This window comes from Bos mutus, chromosome 7, assembly GCF_027580195.1.
Source record: "Bos mutus isolate GX-2022 chromosome 7, NWIPB_WYAK_1.1, whole genome shotgun sequence".
NCBI classification, from domain to species: Eukaryota; Metazoa; Chordata; class Mammalia; order Artiodactyla; family Bovidae; genus Bos; species Bos mutus.
Genome location: NC_091623.1, coordinates 88,798,052 through 88,811,034, shown reverse-complemented (window position 1 = coordinate 88,811,034; position 12,983 = coordinate 88,798,052). Strand labels below are relative to the sequence as shown.

Sequence of the window (12,983 nt, the reverse complement as noted above, 5' to 3'; positions counted from 1 at the left end):
CTACTACCTTACTTGTAGAAATAGTACTAGTAACATTATTTTTCAGAACATCATCAGTTACATACATTTTTGTGGTAACCACCACAAAACAGTGTTTTACAAATTTTTTCCCATACTCCAATAAGTACCCCTTACAGTCTATGCATTCAAAAGTACTTATGAATTAATTTTATCTTAAACATGCATCCAAATTCTATACTCTATTCCAAAATATATTCAGATGTTGAGAGATATATATGAATATTTTGTTTCAATATAAAATGTAGCCTCCTTGCCCCTGGTCCTTAAGGACATGCAGATTGTAGAAGATGCCCCAAGTGGCTGCACATGCCCTCAATACAGCTGTGAGTAGGGACACTTGGGAAGCATAGACTTAATGGTTGTGTTTCTGTGGGAAGATGTTCACTAGATTTTTCTGGAATATTCATACCTGTTGGTGATCAGGGGCAGCATCTTCATGTATGTAGCCATGTAAACTGGCATTTCAGATCGTCCACGGACCCTGAGCAGTGAGCATGTATGTAGCAGGGGTTGGTGACCCATGAGTCTGGATGTTGGGGCAGCCAGCTAATGTCCACTTGTCTCTCTGGAGGTCATGATCGTGGTTGGTGGCCAGGCACCCAAGGCCATCCGCAGCGTGGAGTGCTATGACTTCGAGGAGGATCGCTGGGACCAGATCGCTGAGCTTCCCTCCAGGAGATGCAGAGCAGGTGAGCCACATGGTCTCCCGGTGTGCCGGCTGCCCACTAGCCCCCACTCCCACACTGCAGATCTCTGCTCCCTGTTTCTGAAAACATTGTGCATTCCACACTCCCTTCCTTTCCCTTCCCAACCTGCACACTTTCTAGCTGTACCTTCTGGGATCAGTTCTTATGTGCTTAGGGACTTTAGGCTAATGCAAATATTTGCTTGACACAAACAAAAGTAGCAATGCAAATCCGAGAAGAAATCCAATGAGTCCCATAGCGACTTCCAAATATCACAAGTTGGAGATCACCTTCTTGTTAAACTATCAGTATTTACATGCCTGCCTCATTCCCACTTTGTCACTTATCGAAATGTGAGTCATCAGCCATTTGAGATGACCCTGATGCCTTGGTTTCCTGTGCCTCAGGTGTGGTGTTCATGGCTGGCCATGTGTATGCTGTGGGCGGGTTCAATGGCTCACTGCGTGTGCGGACAGTGGACGTATATGATGGGGTGAAGGACCAGTGGACGTCCATCGCCAGCATGCAGGAGCGCCGGAGCACGCTGGGTGCAGCTGTGCTCAATGACCTGCTCTATGCCGTGGGGGGCTTTGATGGCAGTACTGGTAGGTCCCAGACTCACTCACCATCCAGCCTGAGACATGCACTCCATGTTACTCTGGTTTGAAGCTTCCCAGGTGGCACAGCAGTAAAGAATCCTCCTGCCAATGCAGGAGACATAAGAGACGCAGGTTCGGTCCCTGAGTTGGGGAAAATCCCCAGGTGTAGGAAATGGCAACCTACTCTGGTATTCTTGCCTGCAGAATTCCATGGACAGAGAAGCCTGGCAGGCTACAGTCCAAGCGGTCACAAAGAGTCAGACACAACTGAATAACTGAACCCACAAGCCTGGTTTGCTTAGCCAGCTCTTGGGCCAGCCTTTGGTCTCTCTGTAGCTACTGTCCCAAGAACATACCCATCCTTCCTCCGCTCCCAGCTTGTGTGTCAGAGTCACACCTTCCTACATACACAGTATCATCCATGTGCTCTCATTTCTAGGTTCCAGGAAGTACCCCACCCTCAGAAGAGGCCCTTTTGTCCTTTCTAGTGTCTGGGAACTCATTTAATCCACAGATAAAACATAGAGCAAGCTCAACTGGAGGGTGTCTCGGGACTGTGATCTGAACCCTCTGCTGAACAGATGGGAGAGCTGAGGTTCAGTTGTGGGAAGAGGCTTGGCTTGAGTCACACAGCCTTTGTCCCTTGCCCTTTCTGCCACCCCACCAAAGCTGTGCAAGACTGTGACACTGCAGAAGCGTCTCCTTGCTCCTGGTGTCCATCTCGTTCCAAAGTCAGAATCAGAAACTATTAATGCTAGTGGACATGGACTTGGAGAAATTATCTTCTCTCTTCTTATATCTCCAGGTGGATGTCTCTGTAAACACTTAACTCTTTTGGTCCCCAGTGACATGAAAAACAATACGCTATATCCCTCTGAAATTTCATTTCTGTCTTCACTAGTTGGTAACCTTTTTCAACCTTCTCTTTGCCTCTTTCATGTAATTCCAAGTTATATAGCCCCTCCAGAGGCTGCTTCTAGTGAGGGGGGATTAGGAATAAAGAGAACAAAGGATAGTGGGGCATTGTTTCTTTTAGGCATTACTTTTGACTGCTAGTGGAAAACCTGACGAAACCACAGCTTAAACAAATGAGAGCTTTTGTTTTACTTGTGAAACAAAGTCAGAGGTTGGCAGTTGCTGACTTGGTTTAGTTGTTCAAGGATCTTGGGCCAAGATCTTGCAGAGTCTCTTGGACTTGTCCTCATGGTCACAAGGTGGCTGTTACAGCTCTTGCCAATACATGTGTATTCCAGGTAGCAAGAAGTTTGGGGTGGGGGAAGAGGGCAGGGCTGAGAAGGGGGCCTCTTATTAGAAAAGCAAAGGCTACTTCAGAAATCCTGCTTAGATTGGATTGACTTGGTCACCCCCAGCTCTAAGGAAGTCTGGGAAGACAAGTTTTCATCTTTTTAGCCTCTAAAAATTGAGGAAGACAAGGGGAAAGAGGGTGGAAATAGGTGTTCAGTGAGGCAGTCTCAGGTATTTAGTCCATTCTGTGGTTTTATGATTTACTTCAGCCCCTCAGTCTTCTCACAGCCCACTCTCTAGGTCAGGTCTTAGTGGTCCCCTCAGGCAGACACACTGCAGGTGTGTTTATGGAGGTGCCATGGGATGCATGGGGAGGCAGAGGTAGTGCTGAGTCATACTCCCCCGGGTTTTCGGCCCCAGGTCTGCACTCTTCCCCCATCCTCACTCCCAGCCCAGCAGGGTGAGGCCTGGCACCATAGAAACCTCACGAGTCACTTGTCTCCCAGGCCTGGCGTCGGTAGAAGCCTACAGCTACAAGACCAACGAGTGGTTCTTCGTAGCCCCGATGAACACGCGCCGGAGCAGTGTGGGCGTGGGCGTCGTAGAAGGTAAGGAGCGACAGCGGATGGCTTCTGTTCCTGCCCTGGCCCCCCAGCCTTCTTCCCGTGTCCTGGCTCTGTTCCTCCCCTTACTGCCGAGTTGGGTACTAGTTTTCTGATTAGCGGATGAGAGGAGTTGAGACTCAGAGAGGTGTAGCTACTGGCCCAAGGCTAGAAAGTAGGTGAGCTGGACTGCGGGTACTAGGAGGAGCCTAGAGGAAAAATGCTGGGCTCTCGTTTTGGCTACTTATCTATATTACAAGTTGGGGAGTCCAGAGTCAAGATATAACCCAGGAGTATAATGTGTTTGGGAGGGTGAGAACCAGTTGTTTAATCAATTTTGTCCTCATATTTTATGTTGAGCATTGTCAGCAGAGCCCTGAGTGAGGCGGGTGCCTTTCCCCAGTTCTGATTAGTCACTGAAGGGAAGGTTGGTGCTGGGTCCTGCTGTCAGGAAGGATGTGTGTGGTGAGGTAGGAAGAGGGGTGAGGTCTGGGGCCTGGTTAGACAGTGCACTGGAACTCCAAGTACCTTCATATCCAGTTTCTCATTTTGTTCCTAAAACTCTCTCAAAGGAGAAGGGCAGGACTTGGATTTTCTCCATTCTCCAGAAGGGGAAACTGAGTCCCAGAGGAGTAATCAGTGTGCCTGTCCCACACTGGTAAACAGCACAGCCGCTCCTTGAAACTAGGTCTCCAAATTCTAACTCAGACCATTGGCAAATGTTATTAATAACTGAGAGGAGTTTTAGAAATATGTATGATTTCAACATATTAAAGCATAGAATATTATTTGGACTCAACTGTTATACTTACAGGACAACACTGACTTATTAGCCTGTCTTGAAGTGGGAATTTAGCTGAGAATCTGTGCATTCACACAGGTACACAGGCATTTTCTCTTTCTCACGTGTACACACAACTCACACACGTGCTTCAGGGAGAGTATCAGGCAGGGAGTTAGACCTTAATAGAAATGTAATTTTCTCTTGCTGCATTTCTTGGTCTGTACCAGTATTACATAGTTTAAATTTTAATTTAAAAGTATATTGTTCTAACACACAGAACAAGTCACCTTAGTGAGTGCAAGGATTTTGTCCTCCTACCAAGATAAATTGTTTCTTGCAATCTCATCCTCCTGGTGAAACAGAAATTGATTTGTCTGCCAAGCATAAGTGCTTTGTCTAGCCACCTTCCCATTTCCCCCCTTGCTCCTTAGTCAGGAATATCAAACAATAGAGTAGGGGTTAAAAATAGTGTATCCCTGAAAGGAGAAACCTTGAGTGGGTATTTTTTCAGCTGACACAGGGTTGAGATGGTTGATGGGAGTTAGAGGAGATGCCTGCATGATGCTCATCAGAAATACTCCCCCTGACCCCCTTGACAGAGGCTTCTGTAAGCATGTTCTACATGGCAGAAGTGCTGTGTGGTAGCACACCCCGTCAACACGGAGGACAGACTGGGGGTTTATTTATCTTGTCCATCCTGAATTTGAAGCTGTTTCGGCTGCTGCCTCCCTCTCCTCATCTCCTTACCACGGCGTCACAGCCTGACCGACAACTAGGGACAAAAACAGGAAAACCAGGATCTTTAGCTACCAGCTGTCCTGAAGAATCTCTGTAGGAAAAGGGACAGTGAGGCTGAGAGATGAGGCAGAAGCTCCCAACAGAGCAGAGATGATGTATTTCAGAGACTGGGGTTGCCTTCAGGAGCGTCTTGTCTCCTCCACACCCCTGGCCTGTCTCCTCCCTTGTGAGGGATAGCTGGCCAGGCAGGTGGTTACCTCTGAGCCAGCACACCCCGAGAGTAGCCTGGGTCCTGGGGGAGCCTATCTGAGTCAGGGTTTTGCTCTCTGGCTGGAGAGCGAAAGGGCCGGTTGAGAGGGCTCTGAGGCAGAAGACAAAACCAGGCTCAATGATAGAAGAAATAATTTTACATTTGATGCAGTAAAGTCTTGATGGTAAAACATGGTTCTTGGCCTGAGAATCTCTTTCTGACTTTAAATAATTGCAGATTTTTCACATACTGGTTGTACTCTTGGTGTCTTTCCATTAAGAAAGTACATATTGACCAAAAAGAATCTTTTGATTAGGTAACCTTTTAAGTAGATTTGCATCTGGTGGTATTTATTTAGCCTGCAGCTAGTATACATCCTTATTATACACTTATTACAGTGTAGATCCTTATTATAACTCCAGGGTCCCCCATTGAACTGAGAGCTCAGATGAAGTAGGACCCCCCCACACCCAACACACACACACACACACACACACACACACACACACACACACACGGAATCCCACTGCATTCTAAGACTACATGTTAAACCCAAATGTTCAAATCTCTCTGGGAGAGCTCAAATACCAGTTTCCTGCCCCCTTGCCCAACCTCACCACCATCCTTAGGCCAAAATGATGCTCTTCGATAATAGCTTATGGTACTTTATTTTAAAAATAGGTGATGGTCAGTGGAAAGTAACACAACATTGTAAAGCAATTATCCTTCAATTTTTTTTTAAGTTTAACTTGAATGTAATCCAATAGATCAATATTTTTCTTTAGGATTACATTTTTTGTTTTTGGTTAAATAAACCTTTGCCTATTCCAAGATAAAGAAAAAAAAAAAAAAGATGATGGTACTTCCAGGTTCTTGTGCATGGCTCAGAAATTGTAAGGGGATCTGCAGATCAATTCCAGCCACTCCAGCCCAGAGTGCACACAGAGCACTCCATTCACACATTTTGCCTGCCTGGGTTGTGGACAGAGTACAAAGCATGGGAAGACAACGTTTGGGTTCCTGTTGGAGAATATCTTTCCATATTTGTTCTGTCTGCTGTTGTGAGTCTTTAGCCAGAAAGTCTGCCAGCCTGGCTGCACGAGGGGCCCTTAAACTTTCCATCTCCCCGGTGCCTTGTTCTGGAGATCTAATATAGTTCACCAGTGAGAATATGTTGAGCCCTGGTAATGCCAGGCCATAGCTTTGCATTGGGTGTTGAGGTGCTTTTTGAGATAAAGCTTCTGTACTGCTTTGAGGAGGAGCCCAGGGCTTAAGAGGAAGTAGGAGGCAGAATCATGAAGGATGCTTGCTCTGGTTGGGAAGTAAGTTGGTTGGTCTTCCTGGGGAAGGAGCTCTGAACCCTGATGGAGGTGAGGGTGTGCCAGTGGGTTACAGGCAGAATTTCAGCTATGCTCCAGTTCCATGCCAGGGTCTGAAGCACCCCCGACCCCTGGCCACTTTGTCTGTTGCAGGGAAGCTGTATGCTGTTGGGGGCTATGATGGGGCCTCTCGCCAGTGCCTGAGCACTGTGGAGCAGTACAACCCAGCGACCAATGAGTGGACATATGTGGCAGACATGAGCACTCGCCGCAGTGGCGCAGGTATGGGATGGGGGTTGGGAGTTGGGGTTCAGGGGGCAGACCGTGTTTGTTCTCACTGGTGGGTCTGGAGGCCAAAAGCTTAACATTCTACCTTATTTTCCCTCCCTCCTGTCTGCTTTCAGTGTATATAATCCCACTCGCACCTTTGCAGTGAGTTAACCTTTCTCAGGGGGATCCCTTTGTAGAGAACCAATGGGATCACATTCCCTTCATTGTCATCTCTTCCATTTGTTTGGAGGTGTCCACATCTCTTGAAAGTGAAACTTGCTGTGTGCCAGGTGCTGTCCTAATAAGCACTTTCTATGCCTCATTTACGGAGAAGGCAATGGCACCCCACTCCAGTACTATTGCCTGGAAAATCCCATGGATGGAGGAGCCTGTTGGGCTGCAGTCCATGGGGTCGCTAAGAGTCAGACACAACTGAGCAACTTCACTTTCACTTTTCACTTTCATGCATTGGAGAAGGAAATGGCAACCCACTCCAGTGTTCTTGCCTGGAGAATCCCAGGGACAGGGGAGCCTGGTGGGCTGATGTCTATGGGGTTGCACAGAGTCGGACACGACTGAAGCAACTTAGCAGCATGCCTCATTTATGTTTAATCCTCATCACAACCCTGCAGGGGTTCACAATATAGCTCACACAACGTAACTCCACTCAGCAGGTTTAGAAAGTGAGTCAACCAGGGGTTAGTTAGCCCAAGGTCTTGTCATTCGTCATTTTCATTAGTCACTGGCAGAGTCAGGATTCCTACTCAGGTCTGTCTCCCTTCAAAGTTAGCTTTTTCTGACCTCAGGTTATCTGAGTCTCGTTCTTATGAAGTCCCAGTCTTCCCTGGAAAAGCTAAAGCTTGCCTGTCTTTGTCTTAGGGGGTCAAAAGTCAGGTTTGTATTTGGAGATAAACTGGTGTCTCTTCCCCAACTTTTCTTCAGATCAGCCCCCTTCCTGACGTGGGAGGAGAATAAATCCCCATGTGTGGCCCACTTTGGCCTCCTGGGGGAAGACCAGGAGCTTTGGGATTTTCCAGGAAGTGGAGCAGCAGCCCCTCCTTCCCTGCTTTGTCTGCTCCATTCACGTGGGGGCCCAGGGGAGAGGGTCTGGGAGGGCAGACGGAGGCTCTGGGGGCTGGGCACCGGCTCTCTGTCCCCGGTTCCTGTGGCAGTGGTGACGGATGACCACCCTCGCTGGCGGGTAGGCCATGTGACTTCTGGGAAGGGAAGCCACAACTGAAAGCTTTTCCCCACAATGTTATTACTTTATCTTTTTTGTATTTTTGAAGATTGAGTTGTGATCTCATTTATACCACCAAACACATGACCACATCCTCAGCATTCCTTGAAAATTAGGCTGTTTTATTTTATTTTATTTATTTTTTTACGCTGTTTTAATGTTTTTCAAGAATCACTGTATACTCACTCACTAGTTAGAAAAAAAAAAGCTGTATGATTCCATTTAAGAAGCATTTGTGTTTGGAAGGCTATTTTTAGGGAGCTCGTCTCTGCCGATCCTGACAGGTTGGTCCTTCCTGAACACGCAGCACATGCCTGGAGGGCAGGAGGTCTGGACCTTGGTTCTGGGTCCACTCGAGTGTGCTATGTGGTCTTGGCCTCCACTTTTTCAGGTGTGAAATGAGTGGGTTGCAGTAGGTATTCCTGAGGGTCCAGTTCAATTCACGTCTCCTGGTTCTCCTTCCTTCACAGGGCTCTTTTAGCAATTTCAGTTGATAGTATTGCTAGAGTCTTCTTTTTCTTACTGGAAATCCTATGTGTGACTGAGGTGTGAGAGCTAGTGGTCACAGCCCAGGGAGCAGGGGCAGCTCCTCAGGAGCAGAGCAGCACCCTGAGGTGTGTGGCTGTTCCCAGGAACACCTGGAGCAGAAGGTGTGGAGGGGCGGCCCTGAGCAAAGCCAAGCACAGAGCCACCTCAGAAAGTTCAGCCTCCTTCTGTGGATAGAGCTGCCTCTGGAGGCCTTACTGCTCTGTGTTGGGCTGCCCAGGGGTCACTGCTGAGTGGATGTCCCTCAGGTTATTCGTGCCTCTCACCTGGGCCAGAGGCCCTGGATGGTGACGAGGGAGGCACAGTGACCTCAATTCAGGGGGCGTCTCCTTCCCCGAGATGGATTCTTTCCTCAGTGCCCTGGCCTCAGGATCCCGGGGCAGTGTTTCTTTAGAGCTTCACCTCCCTAAGATCCGGGGACGCCTCCCCTCTGGAGCTGGGCACCCACGTACTTGTCCTAGTAGGTGTTCTCTAAAGACCCAGAGACCCTGGCATGTGGGCCCCGGGGGCTCACACTGTTCACCTCTGCGTGAACTTTAGCAGAGGAGGCCGCAGAAGGGCTTGGTGTCCCTGAGTGCCTCCTCAGCAGGGGTGGGCAGTGCCAGCAGAAGTCTGTGCAGAAAAGAGGCCATCTCTAGGTTCCAGCGTGTGCTTGTTCCTCTGAGCATGGAGAAGGGGAAGGTGAGGCAGCTTGGGAACACAGTGAATTGTATTTATTAACAGGAGTTCATCAGATAGCCACTGTTGATGCAACACCACCATCTGCTGTTAGTTTAGGGCAACTGCGAGGAACCATTTGCACCCTCGCATAATTACTGGTGGGATTTTATACATCTTGTCATTCAAGCAGTATTTGTTGAGAACCTACTATGTGCCATCAGGCACAGGGCAACCGACATGATAAGGCAAGCGTGGTTCTCGTCCACGTGAAGTTTATATTCTGGAAATTGAGACCTTGGGTCTGAAACCTGTCTGCACGTTGCAATCACCCGAGGCACTTTTTCTGATTCCTGGCCAATGTCTCTGGGAGTGAGGCTGTGGAAATCTATGTTTTCAAAAATTCCCCAGCTAATTGAGCTGCAGCCTGTCCATGGAGTGGAGTAGTCGGTGGTCCACTGAAACTACCCATCTAGTCCGGCTCCCTCACTGTACACATGCGAGAACCAAGGCCTTGAAAGGGCAGCACCACCTGGTGGGCAGGTTAGAGACACAGGTCCAGAACCCAGGTATCCTGGCCACCATGTCAGCTGCCTTTTCTAGGGCACTGTGCCACCCACCTGCTTTCTGGATTTTATTTCCTTGGTTGTATTGTTGTTGTTGTTCAGTCTTGTCCGACTCTTTGTGACCCCATGGACTGCAGCACGCCAGGCCTCTCTTCCTCATCCTCTCCTGGAGTTTGCCCAAGTTCATGTCCATTGCATTGGTGATGCCATCCAACCATCTCATCCTCTTGTATTAAAGGATGACATCCTCTTGGCTTGTATTAGAGAATGTCAAAAGGTTATGCTGAAACCTATAAACGATGCAGTCCTGGCCCTCAGCTGAGGCTTATCACTACCGAGAGTGGTTCAGGGCCCCTCTGCCACTTAGGAGAAGAGCCCAGGGGCAGAAAGGATGGCTTCTGATTCCAGATAAGCAGGGAAGTCTCAGCAGTCATGATCTCAGCACACCTGCTGTGTCGTTTCCATTTGAAGTCTCTTTACTACACACACACACACACACACACACACACACACACACGTGTATTATGTATATTTTTACGTGTCTCTAAATAGAAATGAGGTCATATTTGCCTTCTATTTGGAGGTTTTCTGGTTGGCGATTTTATGAGGCAGGCAGGGTGTCATTATACTTGTTTTACAGACGAGGACCCTGAGTTCTAGAGAGACAAAATAGCACTCCCCCTGTCACCCTGCTGGTGATGACTGTCCAGGACGGGTGCCAGGCCTCCTGGTTTCTGGTCGTGGCAGCCAACCTGAGGCTGGGACTCTGTGCTCTGCCTTTCAGGGGTTGGGGTCCTCAGTGGGCAGCTGTACGCCACAGGTGGGCACGATGGGCCCTTGGTGAGGAAGAGTGTCGAGGTTTACGATCCTGGAACAAATACCTGGAAGCAGGTGGCAGACATGAACATGTGCCGACGCAATGCAGGTAATATGATGGCTCCTTCCTGTTTTCCTTATGGGGAGGTTGTGGGTGTTTTCTCCTTGCAAACACTGGCCGTAAAAGAGGCAGAACGGAGAGCTCCTGTGGCCTGGGGCTGAGCTTGTATCCTGAGCAGGGAGTATCCATTTGCTGGGCAGGGAGAGCATGGAACCCCTAAAGCTAGCCAGAGGGCCCCCTCTTAGAGGCAGAAGGTTCCTTCCCTCCCAGTGAAGCATGAGGACTTTCACTGCACATGGATGGACTCAGACCCAGAGGAGCAGTGTGCCCAGGCCCAATGGCTTTGTTGGGCAGCTAAGCCTAGAGCTGTGTGGACAGGGCCACACAATGACACTTGGTTCTATCTTTTCTTTGCCGATGTCTGAGAACCTCTCACTTCCCCCCAGAAACTGATTTCCTTCCTTTCAGTGGCATCCATGAAAGGATTTGTGATCCATTCTCCAAAAGGACCACTTTCCTTATTCTCTTGTTTGTATTTCCTGTCTCTCCTTCCCTTCCCTTCCCCTCCCCTTTTCCTTCCTGTAGGAATGATTTTCCTTAGAGTGTTTAGAGTTTTGTTCCTGGAGATTGATACCTCTATTAAACCATTTCCTTTTATGCCTTTGCCCTATGGGTCATGTCTTATGTTGGTATATCTTGCTTTATGCCTTCTCACTCTATCCAAGTGTTAGCTTAGCCCAACTTCCCTGGCTGGAAATACAAGCAGGTGACTTTCAGGCATACTTATTTCCTTTATACTCAAATTACCTGTTCGCTAAACCCATTTGCAGCTGACTTGTTGAAAGTGTAAATAGAGGGGAGTTTATTAATTTGCTCATTGTCTAAGCCTGCTGTGATATAACCTGGCATTTGGCCTTGAGCCACATGAATGAGGAATTACAGAACCTTCAAGGCAGCTAATGCAAGGATTAGGTTTAGATGTAAATGCATGTGTAAGCACACATTCGCATATAGATATTTCTATTTTTTATAACAAAAATAGAATCTTGCTGTAATACTGCTTTATTAAAACCTGCCTTTTTAGATCCACTTTACAATCTTTTATGAGTATCTTATTATAACACTAAGCCTATTTACATAATATTATTGTAAATGGCTGTAACATAATTTAAAGAGCCAGGCTGCTATTGGACATTTAGGTCATTTCCATCTTTTCTGTAAGTAATGCTTTGGCTATTATAAATAGCCTTTATAGCTAATTAATGCACACATTTAAAATTATTTCTTAGAATAAAAGGTCAGAAGTTAAATCTTGGATTCAGAGGGAGTATGTGTGTTTTTGACATCACCTAGGAAAGTGGTGCCTTTTATGCTCACCAGTATTTGAGAGTATGTTCACCAATACTGGTTATAACTACTTTCTGAGTATCACTCACCCCTAAATTGGGCTTCCCTGGTAGATCAGGTGGTAAAGAATCCATCTACGATGCAGGAGACCCCAGTTCAATTCCTGGATCCGGAAGATCCCCTGTAGAAGGGATAGGCTACCCACCCCGGTATTCTTGAGCTTCCCTGGTGGCTCAGATGGTAAAGAATCCACCTGCAATGCAGGAAACCTGGGTTCAGTCCCTGGGTTGGGAGGATACCCTGGAGGAGCACATGGTAACCCACTCCAGGATTCTTGCCTGGAGAATCCCCATGGTCAGAGGAGCCTTGTGGGCTATAGTCCATGGGATCGCAAAGAGTCAGACATGACTGAGCAACTAAGCACACAGCACAATCCCTGAATTAGGGCTTCCCGGGTGGCAAAAGTGGTCAAGAATCCAGCTGGCAGTGCAGGAGACATGGGTTCAATCCCTGGGTTGGGAAGATTCCCTGAAGGCGGTCATGGCAACCCACTCCAGTATTCTTGCCTGGAGAATCCCCATGGACAGAGGAGCCTGCTGGGCTAAAGCCCATGGGGTCGTAAAGAGTTAGACCCGATTGAGCATCTGAGCACATAATCCCTGAATCTTATTTTGAAAAAAAAAACACAGAATATTTGACTGTGGCCTTTTAAAATCTTAATGAGCAGTACTTACATTTCCTATTCTTGAGTCCCTGTTACATGAGACCTTGCCCCCAAACCAGCTGCCTCTGAGATCAGGGTGGGTGGAAAGCCTTTTCCCTGAAAACTGTATGTGGATTTAGACACCAGTTGTATGAAGCGATTACAAGCACAACCGTTAGTGCCCCGCAGTGTTGATGAAACACGGCTTATCAGGGAACCAAGCAGAGTAGAAGTAGTGTGGGTGAGATCCCCTGAGCTGTCTTCTTTCTTAGCTCAGACTGAGTGTGGGAGGCCTGTGTGCCTGTGCAGTAGAACGGGGCCTGTACCTATGGTGCTCTGTGCCAGAGCAAGGAACATCTGTGGGCCTGCATCATTGTGAAAGCTGCCTGGTCAGAGACATGACCTTGTTAGGAAGGGGGCTCCTCAGAGCCCAGTGACTGTTGGGTATTCATTCGTTGAGCAGAGTTAAACCTGAGGAGCCAAATATCTACTGTGCTACCACAAAGGGAAGGAAGAGCGCCCCCAGGGCAATC

At 47.9% G+C, this 12,983-nt stretch overlaps 1 protein-coding gene across 2 annotated transcripts in view; it reads left to right on the top strand.

Moving 5' to 3' along the window:
- KLHL3 (kelch like family member 3) overlaps window positions 1-12,983 on the top strand; it is a 127,085-nt gene that overhangs the window by 105,151 nt on the left and 8,951 nt on the right. Inside the window, exons 9-13 of one of the 2 annotated variants that reach the window (XM_005891693.2) lie at window positions 593-710; window positions 1,115-1,312; window positions 3,058-3,159; window positions 6,398-6,526; window positions 10,308-10,448. In XM_005891693.2, the coding sequence (XP_005891755.1) occupies window positions 593-710; window positions 1,115-1,312; window positions 3,058-3,159; window positions 6,398-6,526; window positions 10,308-10,448 (688 nt within the window). The remainder of the gene's footprint in view (window positions 1-592; window positions 711-1,114; window positions 1,313-3,057; window positions 3,160-6,397; window positions 6,527-10,307; window positions 10,449-12,983) is intronic. The other variant, XM_070374383.1, reaches the window with a different exon arrangement.